At 44.6% G+C, this 22,495-nt stretch overlaps 1 protein-coding gene across 1 annotated transcript in view; it reads right to left on the bottom strand.

Annotated features, from left to right (window-relative positions):
• The window catches only part of PRKCH (protein kinase C eta), a 162,361-nt gene that overhangs the window by 10,220 nt on the left and 129,646 nt on the right, over positions 1–22,495 (bottom strand). Inside the window, exons 11-12 of the mRNA XM_054972392.1 lie at positions 6,821–6,959; positions 3,770–3,958 (exon numbers count right to left, since the gene is read on the bottom strand). Of these exons, the coding sequence (XP_054828367.1) occupies positions 3,770–3,958; positions 6,821–6,959 (328 nt within the window). The remainder of the gene's footprint in view (positions 1–3,769; positions 3,959–6,820; positions 6,960–22,495) is intronic.

Genomic DNA, 22,495 nt, shown 5'->3' with positions numbered 1-22,495 from the left:
TCGCCCAGCTAGGCTAATGCGGCCCTTGTGCCAAGGCATTTCCCACCGCGCCCGTCTGGGGTGACTCAGAGGCTGGGAACAGAAACCGGAAATCAGGTGGAGTTTACTTTTGTGGTTTCTAGTCCTTGCGACAGGAAAAGATAAGACTGAAGGACGTAGGCAATGCCAAAACGGATGCTGTGTGAGATTTCAAGGGGCTGGAGGGTGAGCTTTTCCTGCATCACCTTTCTCTAAGATAGCAGAAGCGTCAGGGCGTGACTGGTGATCTTTTGGTGGGCAATATGCTGTTTGTTGCTCCCAGGGGTCATTTCGTAGAAAAAGAGCTGGAGGAACTCATTAGCATAACTCATTAGCATAACTCATTAGCATAACTCATTAGCATATGCCATGCCTCTTGCCCTCACTGGAAGTGTCATTAGTATAGCTGATTTGCATATGCCACACCCCCTGACATCACCTATTCTGACTGTTTTGGACCTGATCCTGGCCATTCAGGGCTGAAATTGGACCCAAAATGGCAAAAAGGGGCTAAAAATGGCTGAAAAGGGGCCCAAAATGGTCAGGATCGGGCTGCTGATGAGCGGGAGAGTGATCCACCACCCATCAGAGGCCCGATCCTGGCCATTTCAGCCCCAATCCAGGCTGAAACGGGCCCAAAATGGCCGAGAGGTGGTGCAGGGCCACCTGACATGTGACCTCTTTGGGGAACTGCCAGAACTGCGTTCCTGTGCGTTCCCCCTCAAAATGAGCCCTGGTTGTTCTGCTTGCAGCTTGTGGTTTTAGTTTGTGCCATTGTGTTATGTTTTTTGAGCCTGTCCCTCAGTCTTATGACAACTGTTTGTGAGCCACCGTGGCCTCCTTAGGAAAAGCATGGGCTAAATAGTCTAAGCTGAATTAAACTGTTGAGTGTTCCGAGGCTGGCATCATACTAGACTGCAGCAACCCAGAACATAATAAACAAAAACACATGTAGAACAGTTCTGTTGATCCCGTCTTTGTAATTTGAATAAGCCTCAGGGGAAGTTAGAAGAGTGATCCGGAACGGGCATCTACACTTGCAGAAGGCAAGCTGAGTTTATATCTGTCGGTCATGTTGATGTTCCTCCAAAGAACTCAAGGCAGTGTACAAAGTTATCCATTCTTTTATGCTTACAATAACCCTGCTGGGTAGGTCAGGCGGATTTGAGAATCTGGGTTAAAAATCTACACACACACACCTGAATGCAAATTACTGGAGGAGGAGGAGGAGAGGGAATCCTAATCCCAAACTCATTATTTATTTCCAAAGAAGAGTTTCCCTCCCCTGCCAGATTCGGTCAAAACTATCCAAAGTGACCCCCTGGCTTTAAGTTGCATTGACAATGCTATTTTAATTCTCCCCCCCCCCCCCACAACTGATTGACAGTACATGGAAATATAAATTGTCTTGGGAAACCAACAAAAGACATTAATGAAAAACAAACGCTTGGTGGGACGTAATGGAAGAATCCCCTCCGAAAGCCCGACGGAATCTCATTCTGTCTTGCAAACCAGCTCCCCAGAGCATGTGTCTCTCTGCTGTTTTCCTGTTGAAAGAGAGATTGCGTACGCTGCAGGAGGAATGCCTGACCTTCCCAGACCTCACATCCCAAGCGGAATCTTGAGAAAGTAACATGGCCCCCAAGAGGAAACTGCTGAGCTCTGCCCAAGAGTCAACCTGCTCCTTCAAGGGGGGTTCAGGGGAGGAGGAAACTGGGAATGACAGATAACAGTTCTTCCTGTTGTTTTCATGATGCTCAGAAATAACCCGCTCCATTGCTGTTTGCAAAGCTGCATGTTTTCCAACACCCTCTCACTGCCTTTTAAATCTGGGCATCGTGTGCTTGGGGCCAATGGAGGCTCGGGCTTCCCTTCCGAAATGGCGAGTGCAACGGTGTGTCACGAGATCACCATGTTCCACAGTCCGCCCCCCCCCCCTGCTTTCCCCACTGGCTGCCAAAGATGCAGCATCAAGGCAGGGAAAGGCAGGACACTGTGATGCCAGGAGGCGGCTAAGATCTATGTCACAGAGGGAGAAGAGGGACCCAGATGCATAGCGCTGTTTGAGGGAGGCAGTCCCGCATATTGCAGAATATCTGGCTTGGTTCCCAATAGCACTGTAGCGTCATGTTAAATTCCACAAAACGATGCGTGTTCTGAAGACGCACGACAATCCTTTTCTCTCGGTCTCTTTCTCATAGATTGGTGCTGCAAATGTGCGCCAGGTGCCTTTGTGAGAAAATGCCAACGCTGCCTTTATGGCTCAGAGACATATTCTCACATGGACATCTGTGCACAGGTGCACAAAATCTATAGCAACGAATTATGGGAAAGGACTCTCAGGCACAGCACTAAGTATAATTTTTTTGCCTGATGCTAACAATAATGAGCGACATCGTTTGCGGCTACCGCTGTACTATTGCTTCTAACAGCAATAGTACATGGCTTGCATTCATCATAACTAAGTGTTACATCTGAGCACTGAAACCACGCTTAATGATTAGCTGCACATGAAGGTACAAGACCACAGCTCTGACTGAGAGCCAAGCTACAAGTGACGCCTGACACAGGTTGGACACTTGTCAGCTTACCTCAAGTTTTGATAGGAAATGTAGGCGTCCGGTCTTGCAGCTTGGCTCTCCATTTAATTGAAGTTTACAGAGTGGCAGTCTATGGGAGGGAGAAAATGTGGTTGGGAGGGGAGTGCAGGCGTCGGGCTCTCTCTGGGCACCCCCTTCCCCTCCGCTGGGCGTGTGTGTGTGTGGGGGGGGTTCTGTAAACCATGGTGAAGCATTGCCTCTGTACCAAGCAAACCATATTGAAAGTCGTTTCCCTGCCACTTCCCCCTCTTTGTTTGCAAGAGGATAAGCAAATCTCAAAAGTGCCCTGCCCCCACAACATTGCCTCCAAGGGCAGAGCGTAGATGAATGGGCTAAATCATGGTTCCACTGTACATTTGGGATTTTATGTTAATGCAACAAACCATGGTTAGTGCTAACCATGGCTAAGTGATTTGGTCTGCTCCAGGCCATGGTTATCTCCTTCACTCTGCCTCTTTGCCCCTTTGCCCCTTTTCAGACACACTCTTTCTCCCTTGTTCCTTTCCGCCTTGTACTATTCTTTCCATTGAAACCTTTCCAAGGTACATAACAGGTTGTATCCTGCCACTCCCCTTAGTAAGCAGTGGCCCATTCCTCCAGCACAAGAAGCCTTACTCCAACGCAAGAGGCTGCTGCATGGGCTGCTTGCACCAGAGGAATCTTCTGCCACCAGGCAAGGGGCTGTGGCTCAGTGGTCGTGCTTGGCATTCAGAAGGTCGCAGGTTCGATCCCCGGCATCTCTAGCTGCAAAGGCCAGACACCTCCACCTGAGACCCTGGAGAGCTGCTGCCAGCCTGAGTAGACAATACTGACTGTGATGGAACAATGATCTGAATCAGCGTAGGGCAGCTTCATGTCTTCATTAGCTGAGCTGAGTTGTAGGATTCAGCCCAATATTATTTGCTTCACACACTGTTCAAACTACCTGCACTGAAAACCGTTCGTGCAACACAAAGCCCCAGATAGTGTCAGGGTGAAATGGAAAACCTTCCACAAAGTATGTATGTGAGTGTGGGGAGAAGATATGTGAATCCCTTTTGGTTTGACTTTACTCAACTCCAGTACAATGAGACGGGTTAGATAATTTCTCGAGATTCCTTTGAGTTCCACTGACCCCGAGGGAGATATGCAGAACCCAAGGGTATACATACGGCTTTCAGGATCGCCACAGCATCTTCCTGGAGCCACGTTGGGTAAACGATCTCGTCGTTGAGGATAGCTTCAAAGAGGTCGTCTTCGTTTTCGGCTTCAAAGGGGGCGTGGCCACAGAGCATCTCGTAGAGCAGCACTCCCATGGCCCACCAGTCAACGTCGGGGCCGTAAAGCATCTCCTGCAAAATCTGCACCGGATCGGAAGGGATCAGAATCAGTCCTATTGTCAGCGGTTCTTGGTTCCTGTCTGCCTATCACTGGATGATTGCAACGTATAGGGTTGCCAACTCTGGGTTGCGAAATTCCTGGAGATTTGGGGGTGCTGCATGGGAGGTTTGGGGGAGGGAGGGAGCTCAGCAGGGTGTGATACCAGAATCTGCCCTCTGAAGCTGCTGTTGCCGCCTGGGAACTGTTTTCGAGAGATCAGTTGTAATTCCAAGAGAACTCCAGGCCCTACCCGGAGCTGGCACCCCTAGCAATATCTTAGAAATCATTTTAGGCTGCTAAATGTTTTATGCTGATTTAATGTTCTGACAGTGGTTTTAATAATTGACTTTCATTGTGTTTATGCTGTTTTGATGATTTTTTTCAAGTTTGACTAGGTGGTATATAATCTTTCTAAACAATAAAATAAATCTAAATAAGTAACGATGAACTATTGGATAATTAAAATGCATGGTTCCTGCTGCCCCCCCCCACCATGCATACTTTGTGCTACCAACAGATGCATTGGCATTGTGCAGGATAATTAAAAAAGCAAATCTAAAATATTAATCAAATAAAACTATTGTTCACCGTTCTGATGTAAATTTCATGGTCACGCTGTGGAGAATTGCTCAGTCTAAATGACATTGTAACACTGGAAAATTACCCAGTATCAAAAGCTCTTTGAAACAAGCTAGAACCAGCCAGTGTGAGACTCTTTGGATCAAGGAGGCCACTCAATAGAACCAGCACCACCGTTGAGAATGACCAGGGGTCATTTCGTAGAAAAAGAGCTGGAGGGACTCATTAGAATGACTCATTAGCATATTCTACACCCCTTGCCATCACCAGAAGTGTGTCATTAGCATGACTGATTTGCATATGCCACACCCCCTGACATCACCTATCCTGTCTGTTTTGGACCCAATCCTGGCCATTCAGGGCGGAAATTGGGCCCAAAATGGCAAAAGGGGGCTGAAAATGGCCGAAAAGTGGCCTAAAATGGTCAGGATCAGGCCGCTGCTGAGTGGGAGAGTGATCTACCACCTGTCAGAGGCCCGATCTGGGCCATTTCGGCCCCAATCCAGGCTGAAACGGGCCCAAAATGGCTGAGGGTCAGGTGGGCTGGGCCACCTGAATGTGACCTCTTTGGGGAACTGCCGGAACTGCGTTCCTGTGCGTTCCCCCTCGAAATGAGCCCTGAGAATAACCAAGTTTGGGTTGTGGCAGATGTAAAGGACTTAAGGGTGAGAATCTGTGGCAATCTAAGCTGTTGCCCACATCTCTCAGAAAAGTGATCCTCGGGCTGCATAAAATTTGCATGAGTGAATGGGTCCTACATATCTAGTGCCACGGACTGAGCTTTCATGTCATCTCAAATGCAATGTTTTCCAACATCCAGTCCAAACAGCTATTGCACTATCAAGGTCTGGTTGACAAGTTCATGCTCATTGTGAGATGACTGCAACATCCATTAATGGCTTGAATTAGTGAATGAGCGATCTCAGATCTGACAACGCAACTTCTGCATCTCCTCACCTCATCGCTATCAATATTTTTTTCAGTGTAGAACATCCATACATTCATTGGAGACACACCAAATGTTCACCAATCAATGAATGGGCAAGCATATGTATGCATACATCACCCCCGAGTGAGGGAAGAGCAAGTGATGTATGTACCAGCATGGGTGGATCTACTCATTGAAGAGACAGAAAGTAGAGTCTGAAATGTTAAACTGGTGGTAACACCTTGAACTTTGTCAGCAAAAGAGCATTGCATACTTTGAGCTGATGCACACGGATCTCGGGATTAAGTAGAGAGTCAGTCTTCTGGAAACTGGCTTGTTGGCTGTCTGCATTGCATCATTTATAAGGTCATTATACATTATAAGGTGCATCGTTATACAGCTAATACTCAGCTAATATTCAGTCCCAGATAGGTGTGGCAAACTAATCCTTCATTACTCATGCTCACATGGCAGATTTCTTTCGGGCACTAGAGGTACAAAACAGCTATCCCAAACATATTATATCCTTTCCACATAAAATAGATCAGTTAATCACAGTCGAAAAGAGTCCACTAGCACCTTTAAGACTAACCAACTTTACTGTAGCTTTCGAGAATCACAGTGCTCTTCGTCAGATCTGACTAAGAGAACTGTGATTCTCAAAAGCTTATGCTACAGTAAAGTTGGTTAGTCTTAAAGGTGCTACTGGACTCTTTTCGATTTTGCTACTACAGACTAACACGGCTAACTCCTCGTTAATCACAGTGATTCTAGAAGCTCTGCGCAACATGTCTTTCTTTGACCTTGAGCCAGTCACACATGCTCAGACTCAACTACCTCACCAGGTTGTTGTGAGGATAAAAAGGAGGAGAGGAGAATGATGTGAGCTGCTTTGGGTCGCAACTGGGAGAAAGGTGAAGTATAGATGATGTAAATATATAAATAAATGCAATTTTATTTGACTACATTTCTATACGGTGGGGAGAATCCATATATCCAAATGCTTCATCTTGACTTTTGAGTTCCGTATAAATTATTTGAATTTGCTTAATTTTGAATAAATTTATTCTACCACCAGCATCAAGGCTGGCTTTGGCTCGAAGACCTCTGAAGGAGCAGATACCACAAGTCCCCGAGTGAGCTTGTTTCACCAAAGCAACTAGAAATGTGGGGATTTAAGTTAACTAAGGCTGCAATCCTAAGAACACATTCCTAGGAGTCAGGCCCACTGAATATACTTGGACTTACTTCTGAGTAGATCTGCTTAGGATTGCTCCCTAAGATTGCTTTAAAATTGGCTAAGATTGCTTTAAAATTGGCAGACCCGTTCCCCTACCTCTGGGGCGATATAGTCTGGCGTTCCACAGAACGTCGCCGTAGTGACTCCATCCCGGATACCTTCTTTGCACATTCCGAAGTCGGCAAGCTTGCAATGGCCTTCGTGATCCAGTAACACATTATCCAGTTTCAAGTCCCTGGAGCAATGATAATGGTATACCTCAGTTTGTGGGTGGAAAAAGTGAAGCTTTCCAAAGGCATGGAAGGTTAATAAATCTAGGGTCAACATCCTCAAATAGGCTGATTCTGCACATGTTGGATAAAGCACTTTCAATGCACTTTAGCAATCGTTCGGAAGTGGATTTTTTGTTCCACACATGAAAAATTCAGTTCCAAATGATCTCTAAAGAGGATTGGAAGTGCATTATCCAATGTGTGCGGAATCAGCCATAGTGTACCAGCATTTATCTTTTTCATACTTTCACAACTGATATTTATTTAGAACACTGATACGCCTGCCTTTCTGTGAGTATCTCAGGGCCTGAGGCAGGTCAGATGCTAAGAACATCTCCAGATCTGCAACACAAATAATATTAAATGAAGAAGAGAACTATTGTATTGTCGAAGGCTTTCACGGCCGGAGAACGATGGTTGTTGTGGATTTTCCAGGCTGTATTGCCGTGGTCTTGGCATTGTAGTTCCTGACGTTTCGCCAGCAGCTGTGGCTGGCATCTTCAAAGGTGTAGCACCAAAAGACAGAGATCTCTCAGTGTCACAGGGTATGTGACACTGAGAGATCTCTGTCTTTTGGTGCTACACCTCTGAAGATGCCAGCCACAGCTGCTGGCGAAACGTCAGGAACTACAATGCCAAGACCACGGCAATACAGCCCGGAAAACCCACAACAACCAAGAGAACTATTCCTCTTCTTGTAAGAACAGTTGGAATCATTATGGAAGAGCATTCAGTTCTAACAAGAAAGGAAAAGTTCATTGTAAAGCAAAGTCTCTCAAAGCCTCAGCATAAGCCTGAAACCTTCCGAAACATGGCCAAGTTCTGGAAAAAGCGCATCATGCCCTCTCTTAGAAATATTTTTCTCCTGCTTTACGATTACAGCAAAACAACAACAATAATTTTCTAAACTTTTTTTTGTAACTCAAAAGATAGCAGATGGCATCCAGAGGTTTGGTTGGCCCCAGTAAAATGTATTACTGTTTTACTGTCCATATAGATTATGTTCTAAGGCAACCAATAGAGCAATTTGCTTGTGATCAGACCTACTGATGAATGTTGATCATCTCATATGGAACAGAAAGCTGGAATAACAGCCTCAAACTCACCTACTGGTTCCAACTTCCTGTGATTTCCCCCGTTGCCTTCCAACAGGAGTGTGTGTGGTATAAGTATGCATTGTGTTGCGAAGGCACAGGATTTCTTCATTAAATCCCTCCCCATTTTTTCCTCCATGAGGGTACTATGTGGGTTTTTGTTTTTATGCACCACGTGCTGGAATGTCAGGAAATTCAAGACAATATCCACAGAACACTGAAGTGTAACCAACCAGAAAGGAGATCCTCAACCTTGTTGGACCTGCAGGCTCTTTGGGCCACTTTCTCCATCTCATTCTATTTCTCTTACTCATTTGTTTTTGGTTCCTTTTCCATGGAATTTTTATTCTCTTCTCCGCACCTTTTAATCTGAGGAAAGCATCTCTTTCTCATGCATTTGGGCCTATTTCTCCCTTCTTGTCTAAACTGTAATTCTGTTTATCTGCCCGTCTCCTCTTCCTGCTATGATTGTATCTTTAAAACATGACTTTTGCAACTTCCTCTTGACTCCCCTCCCAGAAGTTTTTATCACTTTGCTCCATTGCCTGTTGGGCTTCTGCATTTCCTCTTCTGTTCAGCCTTAGCTTTCTTCTAATCTACTCCATCTTTGTTCACAGACCTCGGAGCTATTTTGACTCACTTGTGATGAACTTGACTTATGTCAGCCTGCTCAGTGTTGCTTGTTTCAATCTGAAAAGGGCAAAACTCTACTTGGGAGTAAGTCTAAAGCTTCTGTGTTTTTTGCCTGTCACCATAACAACAAGAACATAACCCCTCCCCCTGAATTCTATCCACTGTCCTATCAAACATCAACCAGGTTTAAATGTTACAGAGGTGATAGGTTAGATTTCTTTCCTGCTAACCAGACATTGCCCAACAAAGAACCTAATCCCTGTAATTAACACAATACACAAGCGACTTTCTTACAATAACTTACTGGTAATTCTACTAAAGTGCAAGTGCAAACAAGTAAGTGCAAATACAAAAATACATTTCAACACATCATCTTCACAGGAAGTAAACAGGTAAACAAATTCATAAATGTTTTTCCATATCTCATCATAACCAGAGCTCATTTAAAGAGATAGTATACCAATACTGATGCCTATAGCTCAATCCTAAACATATATTAATCAGACAATGATATAGGGTATACAAAATTCAATAACTACACAATGGTACATACAAAAGATCCACAGTTTATATACAATTCCGGAGAGGGGTGGTGGAGGTGAATAATACTCTTCCTCTGTGGCAAATAAATGGTCAAATTAAACTGAAGTTATTTCATTCTAGTTTCTTCTCTTCCACAGGTACAGCAGGACTGAGCTATAGCCGTCAGTCCTATATAGCTGAGCTATAGTCGAACCGGGAAAATGTGGTTCATTGCGTTTCGTGGTTCGGCACATTTCACGAACCACAAAACAGTATGAAATTGCCCGGTTCGTGAACCGGTTAGTTTGGTTTGTGAGTAAGTCACTTCTGGGGCAGCAGAAGATCTGCAGAAAGCCCATCCCCCTTGTTGCCTAGGAAATTGATTGATCAGCACCAGGCTGTCTGCAGTGATAAACCAAAATATGAACCAAATGACCGGCCTAAAAATCATAGCAGTTCATCATGGTTCATCAGAAATGCCTTCCAACAAAATGCCGGTTTTCGAACCAAAAAAAAAAGAAAGAAAAAGGATCCGGTTCGTGACAAACTTTGGTTCATATTCCAGTACGTGCCCCTCTCTATATGTACAATTTGTGTACAGCATACATTCGATTCTTCGTAAATGTGTTAAGTAATTGTCATGATGCTAGAGTCAATGCATGTACAGCTGAACATGTGATACAGACCATATATTTTTTTAATGGTGGCATCACATGCACTGCTGTGGCACTGCCAGTGAAAACCTGTAAGTGATGTCGAATAGCTCTACAAAGTGCTGGAAACTCTTGCTTTCCTGGTGATTCTTAGAGCTAACCTCACTCACCTCTGGGTTTTCCTCAGAAGTGCCGTAGCAGCACACATGATGTCACATCATTTCCATGTCCCCACCTGCGAACCTCCTTCTCGCTGCCAAGCTTGGCAACTCTAGAGAGCACCAGAGGGAATTATTGAAGTTGTATCAAGGAAGATGGAGTCCTGCCTTCAGATTGAAGCTCAAGGCAGAGGCTTTGATTAATACACACTGTTCCTTGATAAGAAGGGCCTGGAACCCAGAAGGGCATTTCCTGCTTCTTAACTTGTACCCACAAAATGCCTAGTTCAAGATCCGCTCCTTGAAACCGAGTTATTATCTCCCATCCCTCCTTGGGTGAAATTTCCCTGTTCACTTACAAAGTTCTGGTTTCTGTTAACTATGTGCTATTTTCTTTCTTTTCATCCCTCTATTCTTAGACCAAAGTCTTGAACAATAAAAATGAAAAACTTTAATAAAGCCCATAACAAAAAACACCTCCCTTCAACACTTCTCTGCAGCCTCTAGAAATCGAACAACAAAATTAAGTATGTTTAGGATCAAAATCCTCTAAGTGGTATTGAACTTTTTGCTTTAATGTCACTAGAGGAATCATAGTCCATTTATCAAAGCATGATATAGTCCATTTTAACCTAGACTGAGACACAAAAGGACATTGCAAGAGAATATGTACAAGAGAGTCAACTGACTGGAGGAGGCAGAGGCATAACCAATCCGAGAAAGGGATCTTATCAGACAACCTAGCAATACCATTGAAAAGAGGCAACTGAATCAACAACAACATCTCAACATTCAATTTATATATCGCCCTTCAAAACAACTTAATGCTCACTCAGAGCAGTTTACAAAGTATGTTATTATTATCCCCACAACAAAACACCCTGTGAGGTGGGTGGGGCTGAGAGAGTTCCAGAGAACTGTGACTAGCTCAAGGTGACCCAGCTGGCTTCAAGTGGAGGAGTGGGGAATCAAACCCAGCTCTCCAGATTAGAGTCCAGTGCTCTTAACCACTACACCAAACTGGCTCTCAATCGTGAGTGCATAAAGGTTCTACATAACTTTGGGCTAACCAAGGAGTCTAAATAAGAAGGGAGTTTACTCTTAGACGGAAGGCCCAAGTGGAGAGCATGTTCTCCGAGCATCAAAAAGGGTATAGTTCTTATTTCTGGCAAAAATCAGTTTGGCCAGATGTTTTTTGCATTGAGTTACAGAGGAAGAAGAGAGATTCCTCACTTTAAGATTTATAAGAGACAACTTCTGTTCAAAAAGCTGAAGCTAGGGAGCTTATGAGAGTCCCTGAGGTTTAGACTTATCAAGCTACCCTTGGGGGCCTCAAAAAAAATAGATGAACCCAGAAATTAAAGGCATGTACCCAAGCACAGGCTTCTATAGAGCTAAGACCAAATTCATCCAACTGCCATTACAGTTGTTGGAACCCAACAGAGCTGATCTAGATCAAGATGGGTAGGCATGTTAGTCTCTCCGTAGCAGTAGAAAAGAGCAAAAGTCCAGTAGCACCTATAAAACTAACAAAATTTGTGGTAGGGTATGAGCTTTCATGAGCTGTGACTCACGAAAGCTCATACCCTGCCACAGATGTTGTTAGTCTTATAGTGCTACTGGACTCTTGGTCTTTTCTAGAGTTGATCTAGAACTCGTAGCCTTAAAGTTTCCTCAGATCTTTGAATACACATGGATCCTGAACCCTTTTCAGCTCCTGTTGCCTCAAATCTTCTTTGCGTAGGTGTGCTCCTAATTTGTATTGACATTACCTGCCATTTCACGTGACGAGAGCTGGTCACGTAACCTTCCATGACATGCAACCTAGAGAGTTGCGTAGCCTGACCATACACCTACACCTCAAGGAGGGGACATCAGAAACCCATTTACCCGTCTCCTCTCCTTCGGCACTTCTGATACACAAGGCCCAAAGGACCTTGGTGGTCCACTGACTGCTTCTACACCTGCTCCTTGCTCTGCTCACAGCCCCCAAAGCACCAAGTACAAAACCCACCAGTCCTGGGGAAATCGTTCACTGGTGCTGATCTTTTTGCAGGAACAATTGGGTTAGGCTCCCCCCTCCCTAACACACACACACCCTTCCCTGCATAAACCTGGAAATAAAGATGGGCAGGAAGAGTGCCTTTGTCTTTTTTTCATCTAAAACCTAGGCCGTTTCCAGATGGCTTACCTTCTCCCGCTCCATGCCGCAACGTCGCGGCTCGTCCTGGGGCGAACGTGAAATATCGCGCAAGTTTTGTGCGACGTTGCGCAAAACTCGCACGAGAAAACACGATATTTCACGTTTTCCCTGGCACGAGCCGCAACGTTGCGGCATGGAACGGCAGAAGGTAAGCCATCTGGAAATGGCCCTACCTGGCAAGAGAAGCGCAAGGAACAAAGATTCCTTGTGTAAGTTTAGAATCATCTGGCTACTTGTATTTTTACTTTGCTTCTCGAGTTCTGTCTTTCCTTCCCCCCACCAGTTGCCCTCATCTGTTTATCTCTAGAATAAACTTTTCAAAACTAGCCTCGAGACTTCCTTGAGGTTTTCCCCCTCCATGGCTGGAAAGGTTGAGGGGGATGGGGCAGTTGTCTTGCTAGAGGTGAGGAGCTTGTCTAGTTCTCTCTCTTGGGGCAGAGAAGGGACTACCTGTGTAACATACCTGTATATTTCAGTTTCTGAGAGTGATGGATTGTTCTTGGACAGACCATCTGGGCCACAGAGTTACGCCTCCCCAGGGGCACAGCAGTGCACTCAAAGGTGCTGGAAACTTGCGCAAAGCCTCTTAGAACATTCATGTATTCTGAACCCTTCCCCCTTCCTGTTAAATACTCTTTTCTCTCTCCCTTTTTTCTTTTTCTTGCAATTTCATCTTCTGTCCTTTCCTATTCTCTGCTTTCCCTTGCTACCTTTATCCCACCATTTAACACGAGTGACCATTTTTTTTACTGGTGGCCTTCAGCCTTTATTTCTCCACTCGAGATCTTATCTTTTCTCCTCTAGCTAATATTGCCTTCTCTTAAATCACTCTTCCAATTTCTGATCTGTCTGACGGGTGCTTTAACTCTCTAAAGCTCATACCTTAGTTGGTCTTTAAGGCGCTACTGGACCCAAATCTGCATCTGTCTTCATCGTTCTTTAGCTGTACCTTCCCCTTTCTCTTGAAATGTAGGTTCGATTATTCCTGCTCCCTTTGCTCAAGTCCATAATCTCAAAATAAGCATTGATTCCTCTTTGTATGGCATTGTGAAATCCTACGGTTTTCTTTGGCTATTTCTCAGCTATGTTCCTATATATATTAAAACATTGGTGATCTCTCTTACTTTGATCTGCCTTAATTATTGCATAATTTCTTTCAGGTTTGCCCTGTTTCCCACTTCTAATTTCTTCTTTCAGTTCTCAGATCTCCTGCCTGTCTTATTTTTTCTGTATCTCAGTCTGATCCTATTTCTCTTCTTCCTTCTGCTCTTTGCTGCCTTCATTTTCCATTATTGCATTTGTTTTACATTTCTTGTTTTCCCATGCTAGGAAAGGCGGGATGTAATTTTAAAAATTAAATAAATAAATGCTGTGAATCCTTCTTTCTTGCCCTTCATTCCTTTTGTTCTACAATTCTTCATCTGCTGGAACCAATTTGCTCCCCATACCCAACAGCCTTCCACATTCCCTGTTTCAATGGAATGTCCTGATTCTTGACATACAAACCTCTCTGTTGGCCCTTATATTTAAACAGCTGACTTGTATACCCCTCTCCATGTTATTTTTATTTTATTTATTTCTTCAAGACAGTTTACACCAAAGTCAAATAATACAGTTAAACCACAACCTCAAAATATTTTTTTTTTAAAAAAACAGCTCATGGAAACACTGACACATCCATGCTATAGTAGCATCAAGGCTTGACTATTGTAATGCTCTATACATTGGTCTCCCATCTAAGTTAACTAGGAGGCTCCAATTGGTACAAAATGCTGCGGCTCGACTATTATCTGGAGCCAGCAGGAGCATGAACATCACTCCCATTCTACAGTTACTCCACTGGCTACCTATCAGTTACCGTGCTCAGTTCAAGGTATTGGTTATTACATACCAAGCTCTTCACGGCCTTGGTCCAGCATACCTATGGGACCGTCTCCCTCCCTATGTCCACGGCAGCTTCGCTCTTTTGAACAGGGTCTCTTGCAGGTGCCAGCCTGTACATGGGTGAAATCAACAGCAGCCCATACACGGGCTTTCTCTGTGGTGGCCCCTACCCTATGGAACAGCCTGCCTGAGGAGGTCAAGAGAGCCCCCGCGCTCCTGGCTTTCCACAAACAATGCAAAACTGAATTATTCAATTAGGACTTTTTCTCAGCTAAGAGGGTGGTATTGTAGGAAAGGGGTCCCAGATGTTTCACTAATGAGTTAGAAACCATAGATTTCACCATTATGTTGCCTTACATATTATCTGTTGCTTTAAATATGTACTCCTATATACTACCGGTGCTTTATGTTGTTTATGTAAGTCTGTTTGTTTGTTTGTTTATTTATGTTGTTTATGTAAGTCTTTATGTAAGTCCTAGAATTGATTATGTTCTGTTTCAGCAATTCCTCAACCCCATACTGGATCCTTGCTAATACTATGTCTTTGTAAGCTTATATTCACTACCCCATGACATTGTTTATGGAAATGTTCTTGACACTGTATTCATTTACCCTATGACATTGTTTATGGAAATGTTCTTGACACTGTGTGGAAATGCCTGCCCTTGGCCTTGCCACTGATTGTACTAATCTCACACTATGTAATCCGCCTTGAGTCTTAGTGAGAAAGGCGCAATATAAATGACATAAATAAATAAAATAAATATATTTGATCAGAAACAACTCAGCCCCAAAGACTTGAACATACCTTGTCCATATATCTGTACCTAGTTGACTGAACTCATTGGCTCAACAGTTGAGGTGTTATGGAATGTTTGTGAACATTCCAATTGCTTAGAATTTTTTTAATGTTCTTAAACTAGATTGCAAGAAAGATGGGGCTATTCATGAGAAGGAGTTTAGAGAGAGAAGATGAACCCATTATTAATATTCAAGAGTTACAGTGAGCAATGTGTGTGTGTGTTCGAGGGTGGAGGGGTGAGTGGATATGTAAGTAAAGGGAGGAATGGACACAGAGAATACACTGTAATTTTTTTTTTTAAAAAAGAAGATCTACGTGTTTTGCAGGTTTCCAGTAATTAAAATAAATAAGAGACATGTCAGGGCATGGAAAGCTTGACACTATGCAATAAAGAGAGGATTACAGTTTAAGAATTCCAGCTTTTCTGGCCAGCAAATGCAGCAACCACACCAGAAACCATCTCCAAGCCAGAAGGCAGGGCCTGGCTTCTAGAAATTTGCAATAATGTGGGTTCTGGTTATTCTTGGCTCAAACTGTAATCCCGTTGAGTAAATCTTATATCTTGCCCAGCAAAATGGATAAGATGAAAATGACACCAGGTGAATGTTTCCATGGGCACAGTTCATAAGTAACTCGCATAGGATGTAGTGGGGACCACTGGTTTCAGCGGCTTTGAAACAGGATTTGGGGGACAAGATGGTGGACAGGTCTATCTTCAAGATATCTAATTCTCAACATGGCTAAAACTGTGGCTATTTAAACCCAGGTACTGGAGCCATGGAAAGACAAGACAGATCTTTCAACAAAACTAAAATCAGCCCCAGGTTTGCAGAAAAATCTGAAATATTAAAACCCAGGGGGGTTAACCACCTTCTCAATAATAGAAGCAGCTTCTGTAGCTTTAAGAAATGAATGCCCTATCAGTGGCCATTATGAGGGTTGCTAAGGGATCACAAAAGTATTGTCAGTCTTGATACCTTGGTTTCTGTCAGTAAAAGACAGGTAGAGGGGGCAGGGCTTTTTTAGACTTTGAAGGAGGATTCAAGAGGGCCAGGCCTGGCAACAACCACCAGAAGACTTGCTACTAGACAGCTTGTATGTATGATTCAGCTACAACTGGTTCCTTGCTAATATTCAACAGCAGCCACTCCACAGAAGCCAGTATGGTCTAGTGGTTAGAGTTTCAGATTAGGATCTCAGAGACCCAAGTTCAAATCCCTGTTCTGCTGTGAAAGCTCGTAGTTGACCTTGGGCTAGTCATACATTCTCCGCCTAACCTACCTCACAGGGATATTTCTGAGGATAAAACAGAGGCGATGAGAATGATGTAAGCTGCCGGCAAGCTCTTCATGGCACAGGCACTTCAGGAGCATAATAACTAGAGATGGAAAATGAAGTGCCTGCCATCTCCTGCCCAAGATGGAGGGGCTCGAGGTCTCAGCTCACTTGGGCTTAAGAGGTTTTTCCATCGCTCGTTGCGAAATGAACCATGAACTAGACTCTCAGGTGTCTGAGGAGAATTCTGAAGGGAGGGGGGGAAATAAAAGACCAATTTTAAACTTAAAAACAACAACAATGATGCCAGCTGTTTTAGGGCCTCATTTTGGGAAAAGGTGGGGTATAAATGACATAAATATACAATAAATATAGATGAAAATGGGGGAACAGATAAAAAGTAGGTCAGTTGGCAGGTGGAAAGGAGACAGGAAGCAGAGAAGGGTGAGGATAGGCTGGCTGCCAGGAGGAGGTCAAGAAGAAATAGTGTGGGGAAGGGGATACAAAGGAAAGTGAGGCCCCCCTTCAAGTCCTTGAAGGTCACCTGCTGTGTGACTGGGTCAGGCCTTTCTGACAGCAATACACACTTGGGCCTGGCCTGGGCACTGGCACCATGCAGCTAGGTCTGGCCCAGCTACAAGCACTGCACAACTTGGCTAGAGGTTTCCCTGGCGAGGCTACTGAGTGTGGGGAAGGGCTCTTGAAGATGTGAGGCAAATAAAGGTAGGTTGGTGTGTGTGTGGAGAGAAGGAAGCAGGAAAAGGGTTTCCGGAACAGAAAAGAAAATATAGGGAGGAGGAAGTAAGCTGACTCCCACAAGTCCTTGCAGGTCCCATCCACAAGAACTGCCTTGTGGATCAGTTTGAAATCCATCTAGTTCTCTACTTTAACACCAGATTAGAAGGGCTTAAAAGGGATTTGGACCGATTCTTGGATGATCAGGCCTCGCCTTGATAGTTTGCTTTCCATCTAAAAGAAGAGGCTCGTTTGCAGGGTGATTTTAATCTCTCACTTTGGATGCTCTGAACACTGTAAATTCCACACCACAGGAAAAGATTGCTAAACTGTCATGAGAAGGCAACGTGAGTCATCCGGAGAAAAGAGGAATGTCTGTTCTGTACTGCTGAGCTAAACATTGAGCCGCTGGACAATCCAAATCTATTCCCCTGAAACAGAGCACCATACAACACACCACTTGACTCGAAAAGTAATTGCGAGCAGGTTTGCATGTGCAGCCTGGATTAATCTGAACTGTGGATTCTCCAACACACAGCATCCAGAATGCAAAATTACTTCTCGGGCAGAAGACTTTGGGGAAGGAATCTGGGTCAGGGAGTTCTATCCATTTTCCAAACAAAACTAATGGGTGATGTATACATTATTGTAACAAAGCACAGTACGCACGAGGGAGAGACCAGATATGCTTTCCCAGGACCTGGGAGAACAGAAGAATATAGAACATTCTGCAAGGCCATTACTAGAACACTATCTATTTATGCCATGTCAGAAATAAAATAGACATTTCGTGTCTTATGACATTTTTTGGATGGGAAGGGATTATTGCTGGGCTGATTATTGCAAGTTTCTATCAGATACAGAAAAATTAAGCTTAGGCCCAAAGCATTAGCTGAAGCCAAACCAAAATCCCACTTAAAAATAATTGTCTTAACCAACTTCTGGCAGGCTAGGTAGGACAATATCAAATGATCCCCATGAGGGAGAGAATTGTACAGACTCGGTGCTGCCACCAATAAGGCCCTGTCCATGAAAGCCACAACCAAATTTCTGGAAGTGGGAGGACACAGCGAAGGATCTCTTCAGGGACCTAAAGATAGGCACACTTTGGAAATGGCATTCTACGCACCTAGGATGAGGAACCCAAGGGATTCAAAGATTTGACACCATTCCCATCACCTTGTTTGCAGATTGACAACTGTGAATCAGTGTTGATTCAGTCTATAGCCCCACCAGAGGCTGGTCTAGGGATCACTGTAGTGGGAGAACTCCCAGGAATTTTCCCTAGCCCCTGATGGCACCTCACAAGCCTGTGGGAGAAAAAATGGCCAGAAATGGTGTGTGTATGCTGGCATCATCAACCGGAAGTGTCACCATTGCATCAGGGTCGATGCTCTAGGATACACTCAAAACTCTATGGTTTAACCTTCTATGGTTTATTCTCCCATTTGTGGTGGCATGTCCCTGCCCCCAATTCCTCCCAGGGATTTGCTAGCTGCTGCAGCTGACAACCCTAGCTGGTCCTCCATCCAGTTGCTTTTGCTGTCACTGGAAACCTCTACATGGAAGCTGGAGCAGGTAATCCCCTCCTCTGTTCCCCAGCACATGGCACAGGCTATTTAGGATTTCCCAAGCTATTGCAAGATTCCTTGCTAGAGTCCGGCCACTATTTTGGAGTCTCTTCCAAGGTACAAACAAAACGGCGGCCAAATTCTCAAGAAGAGGAAAGAATCTTGCAAGAGTACAGGGAGCCCGAGGGCACGCGTGTAGCTTGTTGCACCGCTTTTAAAGAGGCCCGACAGAAGGAAGAGGCAGGAAGAATGAGTTATTCCAGCATGTGTGGAGAGGCAAGGGGAGTGCTAGCAGCAGAAGTGGGGAGGGAAGTGGAAGATGCAGGTGGGATAGGAGGCTGGCCAAGGACTGATTAGACCTTGTTGCAACCCATATCTCCTGCCTCAGAGCCAAGCTACAAGTGAGGAATGACACTTGCCTGGCAAGTGAACAGACTCACGTGTATCCCTCCCTGTTCACTTGCCATTCACTTGCTCTCTACTTGGAGCACAAGTGAATGGCAAGTGAACAGGGAGGAATACACGTGAGTCTGTTCACTTGCCAGGCAAGTGTCATTCCTCACTTGTAGCTTGGCTCTCAGATGACCACCACAAGTTGTCCTCCTAATAGTGTTAGCTCCAGGTGCTCACGCAGTGCACTCATTGGAGCTCACTGTTGTCTCATGTGCAATTTTGATACACCAAACCCCTTCTTGTGGCTGTACAGCAAGGGAAAGACCAGCATTTGTGGGCAGGCTGTCTTTCCATGAAGATTCCCCCCCCCCATTACTGATTTCTGAAAGGAATTTCAGGGATCCTCAGAACCCATCTTCAAAACCTGTGTCCTGAACCAACCCCTGGCCTTTCAAAGTTGCAAGGGATCTGAAATCTCACACTGAGCAGCATTTTAAATAAAGATTCGTGCTTTTTCTTTCCAGGCACACAGGCATTTTCCAGAAGCGCCAGGAAAACATTATGGCATTGAATTTGTGAAAGAAACATACCGGGGAGTGAAGTCCGTGGTGTTCACACATGGTGATTTAAAAAAAGCCAAACACACACACATGCACAGCCAGCAGCTCAGAGCAGATTCTTTCTTCCTGCTGGATGAAGGCACTGGAATTTCTCTCACCCGTTCCAACATCATTTCACCAACTTTCTCCTAACACTGTTGCTATTCTGTGCATGCCAAAGAGGAAACAGAGCCCTCCATACTGGAGCCCTCTTGAAAAACACACAGGCTGTCCAGGCCAGACAGCTAAAGGACTTCCTCAGCATGCCCCAGACTTGTGATACCTGAGATACAGGGGTTTTTTTTCTGGATTAAAATGGGAGTTCTGCTTCATTCCGCTGTCAAAAGATGTACAACGCTTAGCATTTTGTAGCATTTGGGTTTCGGATTGTAGCTGAGCCTCTTAACGACTGTGCTAGATCAGCTTTCTTAATCAGTTCCTATGATAATTGGCAGGAATAGTCACTGCCCAATTAATCCAGAGGAGTTAGCCGTGTTAGTCTGTAGTTGCAAAATAGTAATCTGATGCATCATGCATCTGATGAAGAGACCTGTGGTTCTCGAAAGCTTATGCTGCAATAAAGTTGGTTAGTCTTAAAGGTGCTACAATACCCAATTAATATTGACTTGTAGCATCTTAACCTACTCTTGCTCAGGGGCTTCCTGGGCTTCACCCCAAATCTGTTGCTAATCTCGGAGCACCTGCCTATGGGAAAGTGATGCTAATGTCCATGTATTGGCAGACAACGGGGAGGTAGTTTCAGGTGGGTAGCTGCAGTCAAAGAGCAAGATCCAGGTCCAATAGCATCACTTAAAGACCAACTAGAGTTCCAAAGTATGAATTTTCGAGAGTCGAACTCCCTCAATCAGATACCATTGATATCTGACAAAGGGAGCTTTGACTCTCGAAAGCTCATATCTCATTGGTCTTTAAGATCCTATTGGTCCCATATCTTGCTCTATGCTACACAGGGTCTCCCTCCTCTTCAATTTATGAGTCAGAACATTTGTCTATCTATCTGGCTTTGCACCCACCTTGCAAAATCCTGAATTTTCCAGAGTCACGTGCTTCAATATAATATGTAAGGAAGCAAAGTTGTGGTTTTAATTATCTGGAAAAGAGAATCTGAAAATCCTTGTAATTTTTTTTTGTCATGTTCAGGCAGATCTGTAATATGAAAAGGGAGGTGGGAATTGGATCTTAACTCCAGATTTTGCCAATTCCTGGGAAGACACTCAACAAAAGCTCCTTTTTTTCAATGCTTGTTGCTTCTTGCCTCCTATGGAAGTCCAACTATTTCTCCTTGATGTGGAAACAAATTTAATAAAGAAAGCGTTGCGAGATTCCAACCCTCTGCCCTTCAGGAGTGTGGAAAAGTGACTCATCCAAAATACCAGCAGAGGAATATTCTGAAAAGAACTGTACAAGTGGAAGATAAAGGGCCAAATCACACACAAAGATAATTTCCCTCTATGCAGCCCTCTTCCAGCTTTTTTGGATCAGCAGCTGCATGGAGATAGGCCCATGTGAACCAAAAACACACCTAGCCTTAGCTGTACAAGATCGAGGAGAGTCCTACAATCTTGGTAGCAGATCTGAGGGCTTCTCAGGACATCTCTGTCCTAGTCCTCAGATATCTTAGTGAGGGATCCAGACCAGCTGGACTTTGCCAGGGGAGTCCTGCATTTCTGAGTGCCAATCCTACAAAGAGCAATCAGTCACCCACATAGAAGAGGGCAGAATGTCTCATGCTACCTTAAGATATGGGGCTTGGGCTCTTTAGAGGAGGAATCTGCGTTCACAACTCATCATTGCACGGTGTTCCTCACCCTTCTATAACCTCCCAAATAATTATTATTTATTACTGCTGTTGCCATGATACCACATCATGGAGCCTTCAGCAGTGTGCAGAGAATTCCCAGGAGATCTCCAACCCAAGGACCAATTGTACCCCAAAAGGCTTAGCTTTAATAAGGTTGCCACATCATGAATCTCCAAACCCGACCCTAGACCCTAATCAGCCAGAGAATATAGCTATGGCTGCCCAAGGATGCAGTGTCCTGCCCCTTTAAATTCTTTCTTGGTCTCAGAGGAAGAGTGGAGTGAAGAGTGAAGGCATCTAATGGAGTACACATATTGGGTGTGGTGTCTCCACCCTTTGGCTTGCTTGGGATTTAGCTGTGAATTGTGAGTTCTCCTTAGTTCCCACACACTTGGTGATACTGACTGTGGTGCCCATGGAAAAGGGTCTTCAGCCCCCATCCACACCAATTCCCAACCTGAAATAATTCCAGGGAGTTACTTTTTGGCCCAGTAGGAAAACTCATGGGTTTTCCCAATTAGAGGTCCCCTCTGGGACCATTAGAGGTTGGAAAATAACAGTAGATGGAAGCTCTGTGTCCCAAGAACACCACTTGTGATCTGAATTAGGCACCATGTATGTGGGAATTGAAGAGAACTGGCAAGTCACACCTGGCTTCAACACACAGGACACATGGAATGGGGTCCCTAGTTCCAACCTCTGGAGTCTGTAATATGCAAGGTGAGGTCTCTGGAGACCCAGCGAACCTCCTTTGTTCTATAAGATCCAAACTACACATTGTGTATTTTGATGAGTTAGTCTGGGTTCCCTGGACCCAACTTGCTTTTCCCACAGTCATGCAGCAGCTGCATTTCCAAGCTAAAATGGCTGGAGGGGGAAGTAATTTGCCTATCCTTGGAGCTCCCACGGACCTTTTGGCTCAGGAAAATGGTGTATATGGGGGGGGGGAGAAAGGAGCCCCTCCTCTGCCTATGCCATTGCCTCAGCCCCAATCAGACTCCTGGGCACTTTCCAAAATGCCTTTCCCTGCAGCTGCTATGTGATGCATAACATGTAGTTTGGCCCTCAGAGGTCAATTTGGTTCTATCCCCTGATGATTTTGTTCTTGCCTTTGGATTTTGTGTGGACTAATATGACTGTGCCCTGACCTGGATG

Source organism: Eublepharis macularius, chromosome 2 (assembly GCF_028583425.1).
Source record: "Eublepharis macularius isolate TG4126 chromosome 2, MPM_Emac_v1.0, whole genome shotgun sequence".
Lineage (NCBI taxonomy): Eukaryota > Metazoa > Chordata > Lepidosauria > Squamata > Eublepharidae > Eublepharis > Eublepharis macularius.
Note: the sequence above shows the minus strand (reverse complement) of the source record. Positions and strands in the feature narration are given on the sequence as shown.